The sequence below is a fragment of the Astyanax mexicanus genome, chromosome 1 (genome assembly GCF_023375975.1).
Source record: "Astyanax mexicanus isolate ESR-SI-001 chromosome 1, AstMex3_surface, whole genome shotgun sequence".
In the NCBI taxonomy this organism is placed as follows: Eukaryota; Metazoa; Chordata; class Actinopteri; order Characiformes; family Acestrorhamphidae; genus Astyanax; species Astyanax mexicanus.
This window is the reverse complement of record NC_064408.1, coordinates 18883949-18897572: the sequence shown is the minus strand read 5'-3', so window position 1 is coordinate 18897572 and position 13624 is coordinate 18883949. Positions and strand designations below refer to the sequence as shown.

At 38.0% G+C, this 13624-nt stretch overlaps 1 protein-coding gene across 1 annotated transcript in view; it reads left to right on the top strand.

The window, feature by feature from the left end:
* Positions 1 to 8874: 8874 nt before the first annotated feature.
* Positions 8875 to 13624, top strand: part of ntrk2b (neurotrophic tyrosine kinase, receptor, type 2b) — a 31948-nt gene continuing 27198 nt past the window's right edge. The window contains exon 1 of the mRNA XM_007231391.4: positions 8875 to 9713. Within this exon, the coding sequence (XP_007231453.1) occupies positions 9475 to 9713 (239 nt within the window). The 5' untranslated portion in view covers positions 8875 to 9474. The remainder of the gene's footprint in view (positions 9714 to 13624) is intronic.

Here is a 13624-nt window from a genome sequence, read left to right as displayed (position 1 = left end):
ACAAACGATTCGTTTGTGTAGCTGTCAATCAAACCTCTCCACTCCGCCCCTCTGACCTGCCCTAACGTAATTGGCGCTAACGGTGTCGTCATAGCAACCGTGTAGCGCGCTGTCTCCTCTTTATTTTTCCTTTTCAGGGATAAATACAAAACAAAATAAATAATTTCTAACATATCCGATATATGCGAGAATTGTTTATTTTATAGAATGCTGCATTTTTTATTTATTTATTTTATTTTATGTTTTACCTTTTGCCATTTTACATAAAAAAATTTCTACCGTTTTCTTTCTTTATAACCGTAGTGTTATTTTTAGCTACCTATTTTTTGTCATCCATTATTTTTTATTTGAGTTTGTTATTTTTATTCCTATTATATTTATCTTTTATTTCACTGCTTTAAAATGTTTGCCAGGCCACATAACCTTTTATTTTAAATTATATTATTTCACCTTAATTAAATCTTTGCTGGTTTTCGTAATGCTTTTACCATTTTATTTTTATGGTTTTGTTTATGGATTCCTTTTTTTATTTATGTATTTATTTATTTATTTATGTGTTTATTTTTTCAATCTGTTTATTAGGGTTTTGGCAAACATATGCAAATATAGACATCAAAAATAAGAAAGACAATAAGCAAACAGTAGAAATAAATACTCAAAACAAAACAAATAAAGAAAAACAAAAAAAGAAGCATGTAAATTCATTTTTGAGAAAATGGCAAAATAATACCACAGTGTTACAAAGTATTAATCCAATAAATGTCTTAAGGGAAGTCTAACAAGAATAGAGTCTCCAAATAATGGAAAACAGGGTTCTAGGTTTTATAAAATCTCAAATAAAATTCTATTTAAAGTTCCTTATTTCAGCTTAACCAGATTTAATACTTGATTTTATTTTTTTCAGTTATAAACGCTGTGCTGCATTAAAAATGTGGATTACCCTCAATGTACTTCCAAAGAAAATAAAGGTTGATTGATTGATTTATTGATTAAAGAACTGTGTACACAGTCCACTCTGAATATTATGACCAGATCTTTGTTTCTACGCCCATTATCCATTTTTTTTTAAATCTTAAAAGTTCTGAAAATGACAGAAAAAATAAATCTGACCTACTTTAAATGTGTTTATTTTTAGGTCAGGCCGCGGTCACTGCCAAAAAACAACAAATCATCTAATTCAGTAGACCTGTTCATGTTCATTTAATTACAGGCTACACAATACATTTCATGATTCTACTGCAAACAGACAATAAGGCAGATACGCATGTCTGTTAATCAGGCGATTGATCTCATGTGCTTGGCACCATCCATTTAAGTGCCAATGTAATGTTATAAACATTTACCCTTCAGTGCTGGAGAAGGACATCTGGTTTCTAGCACTCTGCAGTTTATCGGATAAACAGCAGTGGACATCAGCACTCCTCTGAAGTAAATAGGAGATTAAGTACAGATGCATTAGAAGCACTTAATAGATATTTACAGAACAGGATATCACCAAGTGTGCAGGTTCTTGCTGTCACCCAATATGTGACATCAACGATGTTGTCAATTAGTCCCTTCTCATTGAGTGCATTCTAATCTAGATTGTGTGTCTTTTAGTTTGGGGGTTTATTTGTACTATATAATTATTTTATCAGTCAAAAAAAGAATTACATCAATCATTCCCAGTTTCCCTGCCCTGTACATCTTACTGTTTACACTGCTTACAATACACCTGATCCAGCTAATCAACTCATTAAAAAGCCCTCTCTGGGTTTAAGGTAGTATTTCAGAGCAGGAAACCATTACAATGAGCATGACAGGGGTTTAGGAACCATAACTACAATATACAGCACCAGTCAAAAACTTGGACATTTCTCATTCAAATGTGTTTTCTTTCTTTTTAGTATTTTTTACATTGTAAACTTAATATTGAAGACTATATTATAGCTAAAAAGACAGAAACACATGTGGAATTATCCTGTAAACAAAAAGTATTAAACAAACCAGAATATGATTTATACTTTATGTTCTTCTTCTATGTCACCACATTTAGCTGAGGACAGATCTGCACACTCTTGGTATTTTCTAAGTGTCTTCATGAGGAAGAATCACCTGGAATAGTTTTCACAGTTGGGTTTTAAGTCAGGGGATTGTGGAGGACAAATGCTTTTTTGTGTACTATTATGTAACAAATTAAATAAAGAATTAAAAAAAATATTGAATAAGAAGGTGTGTCCACACTTTTGAGTGGTACTGTACACTGCCTGTCCAAATGTTTTGGAGATCTTTTGTAATTAATGTATTCAGCTACTTTAAGCTACACACACAGCTTTTCTAGTATGCAGATTTCCTCCCTGTGAGAGTATGAAAGGATTATCTTATATTATCTTATCTTAAAAGTGCACAAATCTGAAATGCACATGACGTCTAGTTAAAACTAAATTTGAGTATTTGAATTTTGCACTAGTATAAATCAATTACAGATGTGTGTAACAGGAGTTTTTACTACTACAAAATTATTGATTATAGAGAAGAGAGAGTAAAATTGTGTGTAAATCAGTTGTAACCTATGACTGTATTATGTTAAGGAATTATCCTAGGGTTTAGTCAGAATGCCGTTATAGGTCTGTGGATCTGATAGTATTAATAGACATTTTATAGCCAATATCTGAGAAGAGTGTTTCTGCTAGTAGAAACTGCATTAGAGATCTGAAATATGATTTAGTTAGACTCATGGTTTGACTGATGTTATTGTAGGCTGTTTTCAGTGTGATAAATACTGATAAGCGCTGCTCATAGCAGACAGAGGATGCTTGTGACCTGTGTGATACGTTCAGTGCACGTGTGTGACAGGGACGGGCACGCGCGGCGCTAATCAGGCAGGCGACGCAGCTCGAGCTCCTAATGATCCGGAGCTGAACGAGATTACTGTACTGACGCTCAGGTAATCAATAACCTGCTCCTCACAGCAGCGCGCGCCTCCTCTACTGTACCGCGCTCTCCTCAGCCAGAAGACTGTCTCTCTACAGCGCCGCCCTCTGGAACTCTGCCACAACCACACACACCACACACACACACACTAGTAAAATAACATTTTTTACAAACATTAAAAACTGACCTCCCTCTAACACACTCTCACCTCATTCTTATCTCAAGTGTCCTTTCTAGGATGGAGAGACTATGTATTATAAAGAGGGAACGAATTGTTAAATTAAAGAAACAATTTATTAAACTGAGGGAAAGATGGCTATGAGGGAATAGATTAATGGAACAATATAATTTAATTGAGGGAACTGATTGTTATATGGAGGGAATTATTTAATTAAATTGAGGGAATGGATATTTAAGCCGAAGGAATGGTTTAACTTGAGGGAAAATATTGTTAAATTAAATGAACAGTTTATTAAACTAAGTGAAAAGATTATTAAATTGTCGGGTAAATGTCCTAAACTGATGGAATATATTATTAAATTGTGCAAATATTTTATTTAACTGAGGGAAAAGATTGTTAAATTAATGGAACAATTTATTGAACTGAGAAAAAGATTGTTAAGCACAAGAAAAAATGTATTAAACTGAGGAAAATATTGTTAAATATTGTATATTGTATATTGTATATTGAATATTGTAAATCATTTATTAAACTGAGGGTAAGCAGAGGGAATGATTTATTAACTTAAGAGAACAGGTTAATGAGAGGAGATATTTATTAAACGTATTATTTATTGTTTATTTAAAATATTAAAGAAGCACGCTTAATTACCCCTAAAGAAGTCCAAGTCAAGAATTTTGAGCATGGCTTCTTGGTTATGCTCATCTCTTGCTGCACAGTTTGTGATGTTTGTGTTGTCCTCCACCATTTCATTAGTGCTCACAGTACGCTTCCCACAGGACGCTGACCACAGGACACTGTCTACAGGACGCTGCCTACAGGACATTGCCCACAGGACATTGCCTACAGTACACTTCCCACAGGACACTGACCACAAGATGCTGACCACAGGACACTGCCTACAGGATGCTGCCCACAGGATGCTGACTACAGGACATTGCCCACAGAACATTGCCTACAGGACGCTGCCTACAGAATATTGCCTAAAGGACACTGCCCACAGGAGGCTAACCACAGGGTGTTGACCACAGGACGCTGCCTACAGAATGCTGCCTACAGGACGCTGCCTACAAGACTCTGACCACAAGTTCTCTTTCCCGCCTTGTGTGTGTATTTAAGCGTCTCTGTCATTAGTGTTATTTTGTCGGTTCTTGTGCGTTTGTACGTCTGTCACGGCTGTGTATATCCCGTCTGTTATTTAGTCTCCCGGTCTCTGAGTTTCTGTTTGGTTTATGTTTTGTTTTCTGTTCTATAATAAATGTTACTTGCATTAGCGTCCGCTCTCCTCGTCCTGCCTTCACACTCAGCGTTACAAGAGGAACACACTCTAACACGTCACACAATGTCGGTATCACACCAGAGCTGAGAGTAAAGAATAAAGAATAGGGCAAAAGGAGGATAATAAAATATGCAGAGAAACAGATGCAGAACTACAGTCTGTAACTAAAACAGTGCTTTTCCTGAAGAAAAAACACGATGGTTGCTCAGCTAAAATTGTTCCCTTCGTTTGCTATGGTGGTTTCTATGCTGTTGCTAAGTGGTTGATCGGTGGTTGCTAAGGTGATTGCTAAGATCACCTGGCTTGCACAACATGTAAACACGGCTGTGGATGCTAGGTTGCTTTGGAGGTGTGCTGCTTTATCCTATAGCTCCTCCATACACACACAGTACTGGAGCACTGGCTGGTGTGCCGGGGTTTCCAAACTTTTTTCGCACAGAGTCGGCTTGTGTGTATGATAAAATGTTGTGCCCCCCATTCATTCCTATGGGGCAATTTTGTATGACAATTGTATGAAAACTGTACATAGTATCGTTTCGTAGAGAATATTTTCGAAAATGATGCAATAAGTTCTATAGGGCAATGCGCAACCATAATAATAGAACTAATACGTGGAACGGAAAAAAAATAATGGGTGTAGAAATATCATAATGTTATGCTTGATCAGTATTAATGTAACCCTAGATTTTAGAAATAGACATAAATAAAATATTGTATAATATATAGAACAAAAGTTCAGGTTTTAATGATCATGACCTCAGAAAGTCAGTGCCATGTCTGGACATGGATAAAAAAAAAAAAAGTTTAGCCACTGTACAAATCTCGTCCAGTCTTTGAGGAACATTGGTTTTAAACCTTGCAATGTTTTTTCATGCATTTTTACTCATTTGTGGCTTACTGCCTGTCCTTGCACAGTGGCTAGTTTAAAGAATCTAAATTAAACACATATTTGGCTTTGCTTATCACGTTCTTGTTTGCAGAGAATTATCATTAAGATAAAATAAAAAAAAACATTTTCATATGAGATATTAGTTGATCAGTATATACACTATATTGCCAAAAGTATTTACCCATCCATGTAAAATAACAGAGTGGGGTCAGTGGATGCTGAGGCACATAGTGACAGCGGTCAACATGCAGCTGCATCCAAGCCTTACATCACCAAGCTAAGTCACCAAGTTAAGATATGTTCTCCAGTGTAATGTTTGGTGGAGGGAGGATTATGTGGAGTTGCTTTTATGAGTTGGGCTCAAACTTTTAGTTCAAGTGAAAAGGAACTCTTAATGTTAAGACAATTTCAAGCTACCAACTTTGCAAGAACATGTTGGGGATGGATTGTTCCTGGTCTAATATAAATGCATGCTACTGAATAAAAGAAGCTTCATAAAGACATGGATGAGCCCGATTTTTATGGAAGAACTTAACTGGTCTTTGTGATGAATTAAAGTGGAAACACTGAGACAAAGAAGTCTTCTTATCTGACATTTCTGGAACATCCACACTTCTGTAAGAATGGTCAAAAAATCCCATAAACAGTCGTAAACCTTGTGAATAGCCTTTCCAAATAAGTACGATATTATAGCTGCGAAGGGTGATAATAATAAATCCTATCGATTAAGAATGGCCACTCAAGTTCCTATGCATGAAAAGACAGATGAGAAAAGGTTTTTGGAAATATAGTGTATCTTCACCTAAACCTTGTGTTTAATGCACAATTGTGATGCAGACATTAATTAGGGAAACAGTCTTGCCTCTCAATCAATTATGATTTCATTCACAGCTCATCTTAAATCCCTTAAATAGCACCTTAATCTACTGTATGAAAATTAAGCAGATTTTCAGTAGTGACTCCAGAAGTCACTAATTAAGAGAATCAATCTACGGGGAACAATGCACGGTTTTGCCTTGTAATCAGTTCTGAATCTATTCACAGTTCCTCCAAACTGTCTTAAACATCACTGTAAGCTTAAGAATGAAAATGTAGTTAAAAATAGTAACATTTTCACTGGAGATATCATGGTTCACTTCTCACGGATTAAGGCTGAAAATTATATACAAAACAATCAGTGCAGTTTAATTGTTTTATTAACATTGCAGCTTTGGAATATTTAGTCACTGCAATCCAGATTTTCAATAACACATTGTTTTAAAAGATTGTTTAGGGCTCTCTCATATCAAAAATGAATACATTGTGATATAAACACATAGCAGAAAAGCCAACAAGAGATACCTATTTAGCAACAATGGTCAGTAAAAACAGTTTGACAGATAAAGATTTATAAATGTGTATAAAGATGTCAGTCTGCCTGCTCTGGACTCTCAACTGAACTACTCAACAAAGACTCCACTTTCCAGCATGCACTCACACAGTTACTAATTGGTTCCACCTGGTCTGTCTAGTATAAATACCCCTCACTTTGCTCTGTTCCCTGCCAAATATTAACTCTATTTATTTAGCTCTTGTGTTCCCTTTGTTTATTGCCTGTTACCAACTTTTTGCCTTGCTCTCTCAATTGTTTATTTCCATTGCCGAACCGTTTTTGTATAGATATGAATATATAATATTGAATTTTTTAGATAATTCCAGAAAGGAGACCAAACATGCCCAAACTTTTCAGATTTCTAAAGATTTAGTTTCAGAAAAGGACAAAATGAAGCTATTTGGGAAAACTGTAAATTTAATAACAGGGACTGTTAAGAAGTTTAAAGACCTGAAGTGAAGACCTGACGTGACTGTTATTTAAATGTATCCTCAAGTTGACCATTCAATAATTATATTAAAGGGCACACTGACATTGTAAATCACATCCAAGCCACATTCTGGAGATGGTTTGAAATGTGATTACAATTTGATTTGTATATGCATCTCTGGCTACGTCACACTGACATTCTAAATTCTGATTTTTTGGCCTATAGACTGTTTCCACATTTATTTTTGATAGTCTGGACAACCAGAAAGCAGAAGCATGAAACCAGATTTTTGCAAATCGGATGACAATCACATTTCTGTATTGGATTTGTACAGATGCTTTGTAAAACGTAGGAGGGCGTGTGGTATATGGAACCTACAACCCTGTCATCAACCCAACATCATATTAACATCAAATGAATTTGATTTCAGTTCCAAAACTTATCTCAATCTGATGTTGAAATTACAGTGTGTTGGTGTAAAGCGTGAGGGGGCTTTAACTGGGTATGGAACCCTCAACTCTGTCGTCAACCTAACATCATTTTAACATCAAATGAATTTGATTTCAGATCCAGAAATAATTTCAATCTCACAATGAAATCACAATGTGGTTTATGTAAAGCATTGGGGGCTCTAACCTGGGTATTGAAACCACAACCCTGTTATTAACCCAACATCATTTTAACTTCAAATGAATTTGATTTCGGATCCAGAAATAATCTCAATCTGATTTTGAAATCACAATGTGGTTTATGTAAAGCATTGGGGTCTCTAACCTGGGTATTGATACCACAACCCTGTTATTAACCCAACATCATTTTAACTTCAAACGAATTTGATTTCAGATCCAAAAAATAATCTCAAATAATAGTGTGGTTGGTGTAAAGTGTGAGAGGGCTCTAAATTGGGTTTGGAACCCACAAGCCTGTCATCTAACCAATATCATTTTAACATCAGAAAAATCATCTTAATCTGATGTTGAAATCACAGTGTGGTTGGTGTGAAGCATGAGGGGCTCTAAACTGGGTTTGGAACTCACAACCCTGAGACACAACATCATTTTAAAATCAAATATATTTGATTTCACATCCAAAAAATATCTCAATCAGATGTTGAAATCACATTGTGGTTTGTGTAAAGTGTGGGCTTTTTTTTTTACCATGTAGTCCCCATTTTACATGGCCAAATACCCAACCCACTCATTAAGACTCCCCCTATCACTAGTGATGCCTCAAAACCAGAAGGGTGAAGACTAGCACATGCCTCCTCCAATACATGTGAAGTCAGCCATCGCCTCTTTTTAAACTGCTGCTGATGCAGCATTGCTAAGTAGCATCACAGCGTGCTCGGAGGAAAGTGCAACGACTCGGTTCCGATACATCAGTTCACAGAAGCCTTGTGTGAGTGATTTGGGGACAAAAAGGGCACCATCTACCCACCCAGAGAGAGAGCAAGGCAAATTGTGCTCTCTCTGGGCTCCGGTATAGGATGGCAAGCTACACGAATAGGATTCGAACCTGTAAATTTGATTTCAGATCCAAAAATCATCTCAATCTGATGTTGAAATTCACTAAGTGTGGTTGGTGTAAAGTGTGTGTGAGGGGGGGCTCTGTTTCATAGTGCGTGCGCCCATCCTCACCACCAGATCATCCCCCCCCAACCCCCCTCCCTTTCTCACTGTTTCTCTCTCTCTCTCTGCTGGGGAAACTGAAAGAGGCGGGACTGGAGCGCGTCGCTGATTGGTCCTGCGCTGCGCGACCGCACCGCCGCAGCCAATCAGATTCTACTCCGCTCGGATTCCACGGCGGAGACATCGGCAGCGGATCGAGAGCGGATCTTTTTTCTTTTTCCCTCCTCCTCCTTCTTCTTCTTCTCGGTTGGCGTCGATCGGCTCTGGCTCGGCGGCTATAGGCGCTACATACGCGGAGCGTGTCTGCGCCCCCCGGAGCTGCTGGACCTGCTGGAGCTGCTGCGGCGGCGGCGACCCCTGTCAGAGCCGGTGAACACCGGTATTAATGATTGATGCCTGTGAGGAGGAGGAGGACTTCGCTGCCCCTGTGATGCTGTGATGCTGTGATCGCGCCATTCCGCCGAGCTCAGGGCCCCTCCATCACAGTGTCGCCCAGCGGCTCTGCGCATCATCCATCGCACCTCGGCAGCAGCAGCAGCAGGAGGAGGAGGAGGAGTGGAGAGGGGGAGGAGGAGGAGGAGGAGAAAAGGAGAGGAGAGGAGAAGAGGAGAGAAGAGGAGAGGAGGAGGGGGAGGATTAGGTGATCTGTGTGCGCGTGTTTTCTTTTCGTCCTGCTTCTTCCTCCTTTTCGTTTTTTTTCTTCTTCTTTTTCTTTCTTTTTTTTCGGAGCGGTGGTCGCGCGTGTCGGAGGTGTGCGGGGACCGTCGCGGAGAGCTGCTGCCATGGCCGCGGGGGGACTCGGCAGTGGCGGCGGCGGCGGGGCTCGCTGGAGCGTCTGCGCGCTGGTGGTGGTGCTGATGAGAGTGATGATGATGATGGGGCTGCTGGCGGAGCTCGCCTCCTCCTGCCCCGCGTCTTGCTCCTGTAACACCTCGCGGATCTGGTGCGTCGAGCCGGAGCCGGGAATCGAGGATTTCCCCGTGCTGCTGCCCGAGAGCGACATGGAGAACATCACCGACATGTGAGTAACGTTACAGACCAGTACAGACGAGACCTGCTCAGACTGCTGAGGAGACTGAGAGAGAGAGAAGACGTGAGACGACGTGTCGTGCCTCTGCTGAGAACAGAACATGAGAGATGGATACATAGAAGGATAAAGATAGATAGATAGAGAGATATAGAGTGATAGTCGAGAAGGAAAGGAAGGGGGGTTAAGAAGGTGTGTGTGTGGGGAGGTATGAATAAACAGTCCTGATGTGCGTGTGGTGTGTATGTATGTGTGTATATGTGTGTGTGTGTCTGAAACCTGTGTGTATATATGTGTATGTGTGTGTGTAAGAGGTTGCCAAAGAAAAACGCAAAAAACACACATACACACGCTCACACGCAAAAAAACGTCGAATATTCGAATATTATTCGATCAAATCCTCCTGCGTCTGAGTCGTGGACGTTGTTCCATGACATCGAATAACCTTCCCACATCCCCTCTCACTCCCTCACTGCTCACATCCAGCACGATTAAGCGCTGAATGCAGGGCTGCCAGCATGACACAGTCGACATATTGGCAGCAGATGATGGTACATGTAGCTTGGTATATATATATATATATATATATATATATATATATGTCATGTTATGTATATGTTCTGTAATATGTAATATGTGTGTATAGATAGATGCATGTGGTGGACGTAAGGAGGGTCGTGGGCCACAGGCCACAGAGCAGATGTGGTTGTTGTAAAGGAGGGTTGCTTGTAGTGTAGTGACTACACTAGACGATTCAAGATTTGTGTGTGAGTAATATATATATATATATATATATATATATATATATATATATATATATATATATATATATATATATATACATGCATGGTAATGTAAGAGATGTAAAGGTGTGGTTTGCATCATCTGTAAGGGGATAGAGGGATATGTGTGTGTGGGGGTGTAGCATGGTAAATATATATTAAATATATATTTTTATATGAGAGAGATATATAAGGAGAGACAATATAATTTATATCCATATACTTATATATTTATATTGATCAGTATGTTGTTCCAGAAATTATTGTGATAAACAATACCTACTGCAGTCCACACTGTGTGTATGGATACACAGTTTAAGTTAAAGCACTGATTGGTAATTGCATGGCTGTCTAAAATACTGTTCACTGTTATGTGAAAAAACATACACATGCAAATAAAGACAATAGACAAAATCACCACTATCAAATATCAAATACTGAAGTCATGTCCATTTACTGTATGATAAATTGATAATATAATTAGCGTAACTTTTTTTTTTTTTAATACACGCAATACATAGAACATGACCTACCACAACATACACTGTAAATAAGATGCATATCATGTTGATTAGTTGGCTGAGTGACTTCTGATCGAAAAAAAAATCTGGTTTGAAAAAATATATAGATCGCAATATCCTTCTGAACAATTTAATTCATTTAAAATGTATTTATATACAGCGTTTTACAATAAATGTTGTCCCAATTCAGCTTTACAGAGATACAAGTACAAGCTTCTCAAGGTAGTGGTGGCAACAGTGGCAAGGAAAAACACCCTCACACTAAGAGGATGAAACCTTGGGAAAAACCAAGAGTCAGTTGAAGGAACTCATCCTCCTCCGGTCGACCCGGACAAACAAGTAACAGAACAGAACAGAACAACAGAATATTGCAATGTAAAATTTCCCCAGTATTGCACAACACTAGTATATGTTATGTATGTTAATGTATGGGCAGTCTGTGCACCTGTCACTTTCCAAAAAAAGTTTTCAGGAGAAGACCAAAAATCACAGTGCAATGTTACAGTACAATGTTTTTCAATTAATTTTAAACCTTTCTATTGGTCTACACAACCAAACTGTGTACAGAGCAGCAACAGCATAACAACTAAAATGGTCAAGCATAGAGATAACCTACATGTTTTTGTTGGACAGCAGTGATATATAAAACTAATAATAATAGGCCAGCAGTCTATATGAAGCTTAAAGGAAGTTAGCAGCAGGCCAGAGCAGATGTGGATGTGTTGGTAGGGGAGGAAGCTGGAGCTTGTAGGCCAGTGTGTAGTCTCCTCTATCTCTCTACCTCTGCCCTATCTGATGGATGGAGCTCTGTTTGTAGCTGCTGGAGTACTCATATACCACAGGGCTGAATCAGGTGTTATTAGGTGAAATTAATATTATTAATTGCTGAAAATGCAGCAAGTGTTTTCAGTACCTTAAGAATAAAACAGTATGATGGTTGTGTGTCAGAGGTCACTTTCTTAAAGGGGTGTTTATCCCAGCATGAATGGGTGGACAGGGAGTTCTATTTATACATTCTATATGATTCTATATGATGATATATTTCATGTGATAGACCAGGAATTAGATAAAAAACTTGTTTGACTCGTGCTGGTAACTGCAACGTAAAAGTGAAACGTATATGTTACTACTTTATATTTTATGTTTAATTATGAATTTGCCTCATTCACGTTGTGTCTGTGACAATGCATTTAAGCAGTTTTTTTTCTGTAAGAGACTCCTCAATAAAAAAATATATTTAAAAATATATATATCAATTTGTGTAAGATTTCTCAATAAAAGGAGAAATCTAACAAAATATGAGAACATATCATGCTACATCACGATATACCATAAAGAAAAAGCTTCTTATCTGGGCAGTTAGTGTTTATTATCTCAGTAAAACACTAGCAGTACAATAAATACAAACAGCAATTTTACAAAAAGCAGTGCTTTTACAGCCCCGTTTTCCTTAAAACATCTCCTAATCTTTCCTCATTTGAGTTTAATAGAGTTATTTCTAGTTCTCATCATATTAATCAACACCTGGTTTGGTGAATTGGTAAATTTAGTAAATCAGGTGAGCTGCTGATGGAACTGAACATATACACATGCTGGCTGAGGAGCATCCAGGAGAAATCTGGAACTACACTTTCTTCTTTAGCTCTGCTCACAGGATATAACATACTTAGTTAAACATGAGAATTCCTTTTTAAGTTTTACTGTATGTTATTTTCACCTGTTTAAATCATATGTGGTGCTTTTTTAAGGTAGAAACACTCATATTGCTGAGATAAATGGATTAGTGTAATTATTTACTTAGGTGCCTAAAACTTTTGCACAGAACTGTATATCGTTATTGGGATGAATTGGCCTATATATACATTTCTGATAATATCGTACAACCCATCACTGGAAAAAAAAATGGTTTTGAATGGCTTTTGGTTTTACATAAAGTAAAAAGCTATATAGTCACCATCACTGTCTTTCTCCCCAGGCTACCAAGGTCCCATACATGTATAAGCTGTATAAATGTATAAAATGTGCTTGCCTGGCCTCAGTGTTGAAGGCTAAATGAGCAAGATGCCACTTATTCAGCTGCTTTCGGCTTTATATTATATTGGCTAAATGCTACAAAGTCCTCTGCATGCGCTAAATGAGAAGTATTCCATCATCACTGGTGGAGGTCGAAATTGTTAGAATATCCCTTATGTAAAGATTATGATATTAGCTGAATAAATTCAGTTCAGTTTTAAATCAATATAAAAAAAGTCTAAATATATATATATATAAAAAATATGTACATATTTAGAAATACAAGTAAATACAACAGACTCTTTTTCCACTGTATAAGGGGGATGTGTGTGTGGTGGTGAATAAAGCTAATAATAATAGGCTAGCAGTCTATATGAGTCTTAAATAAGGTTTGCAGAAGGCCAGAGCAGATGTGGATGTGGTGGTGGGGGAAGAAGCTGGGGCTTGTAGCCCGATGTGTAGTCTCCTCTGTCTCTCTGTCTCTGCTCTCTGGATGTATGATGGATGTAGCTCTATCTGTAGCTGCTGGAGTAATCCTACACCACAGGGCTGAATCAGAAACACACAGCCTGCTGCACTGAAGGATTTT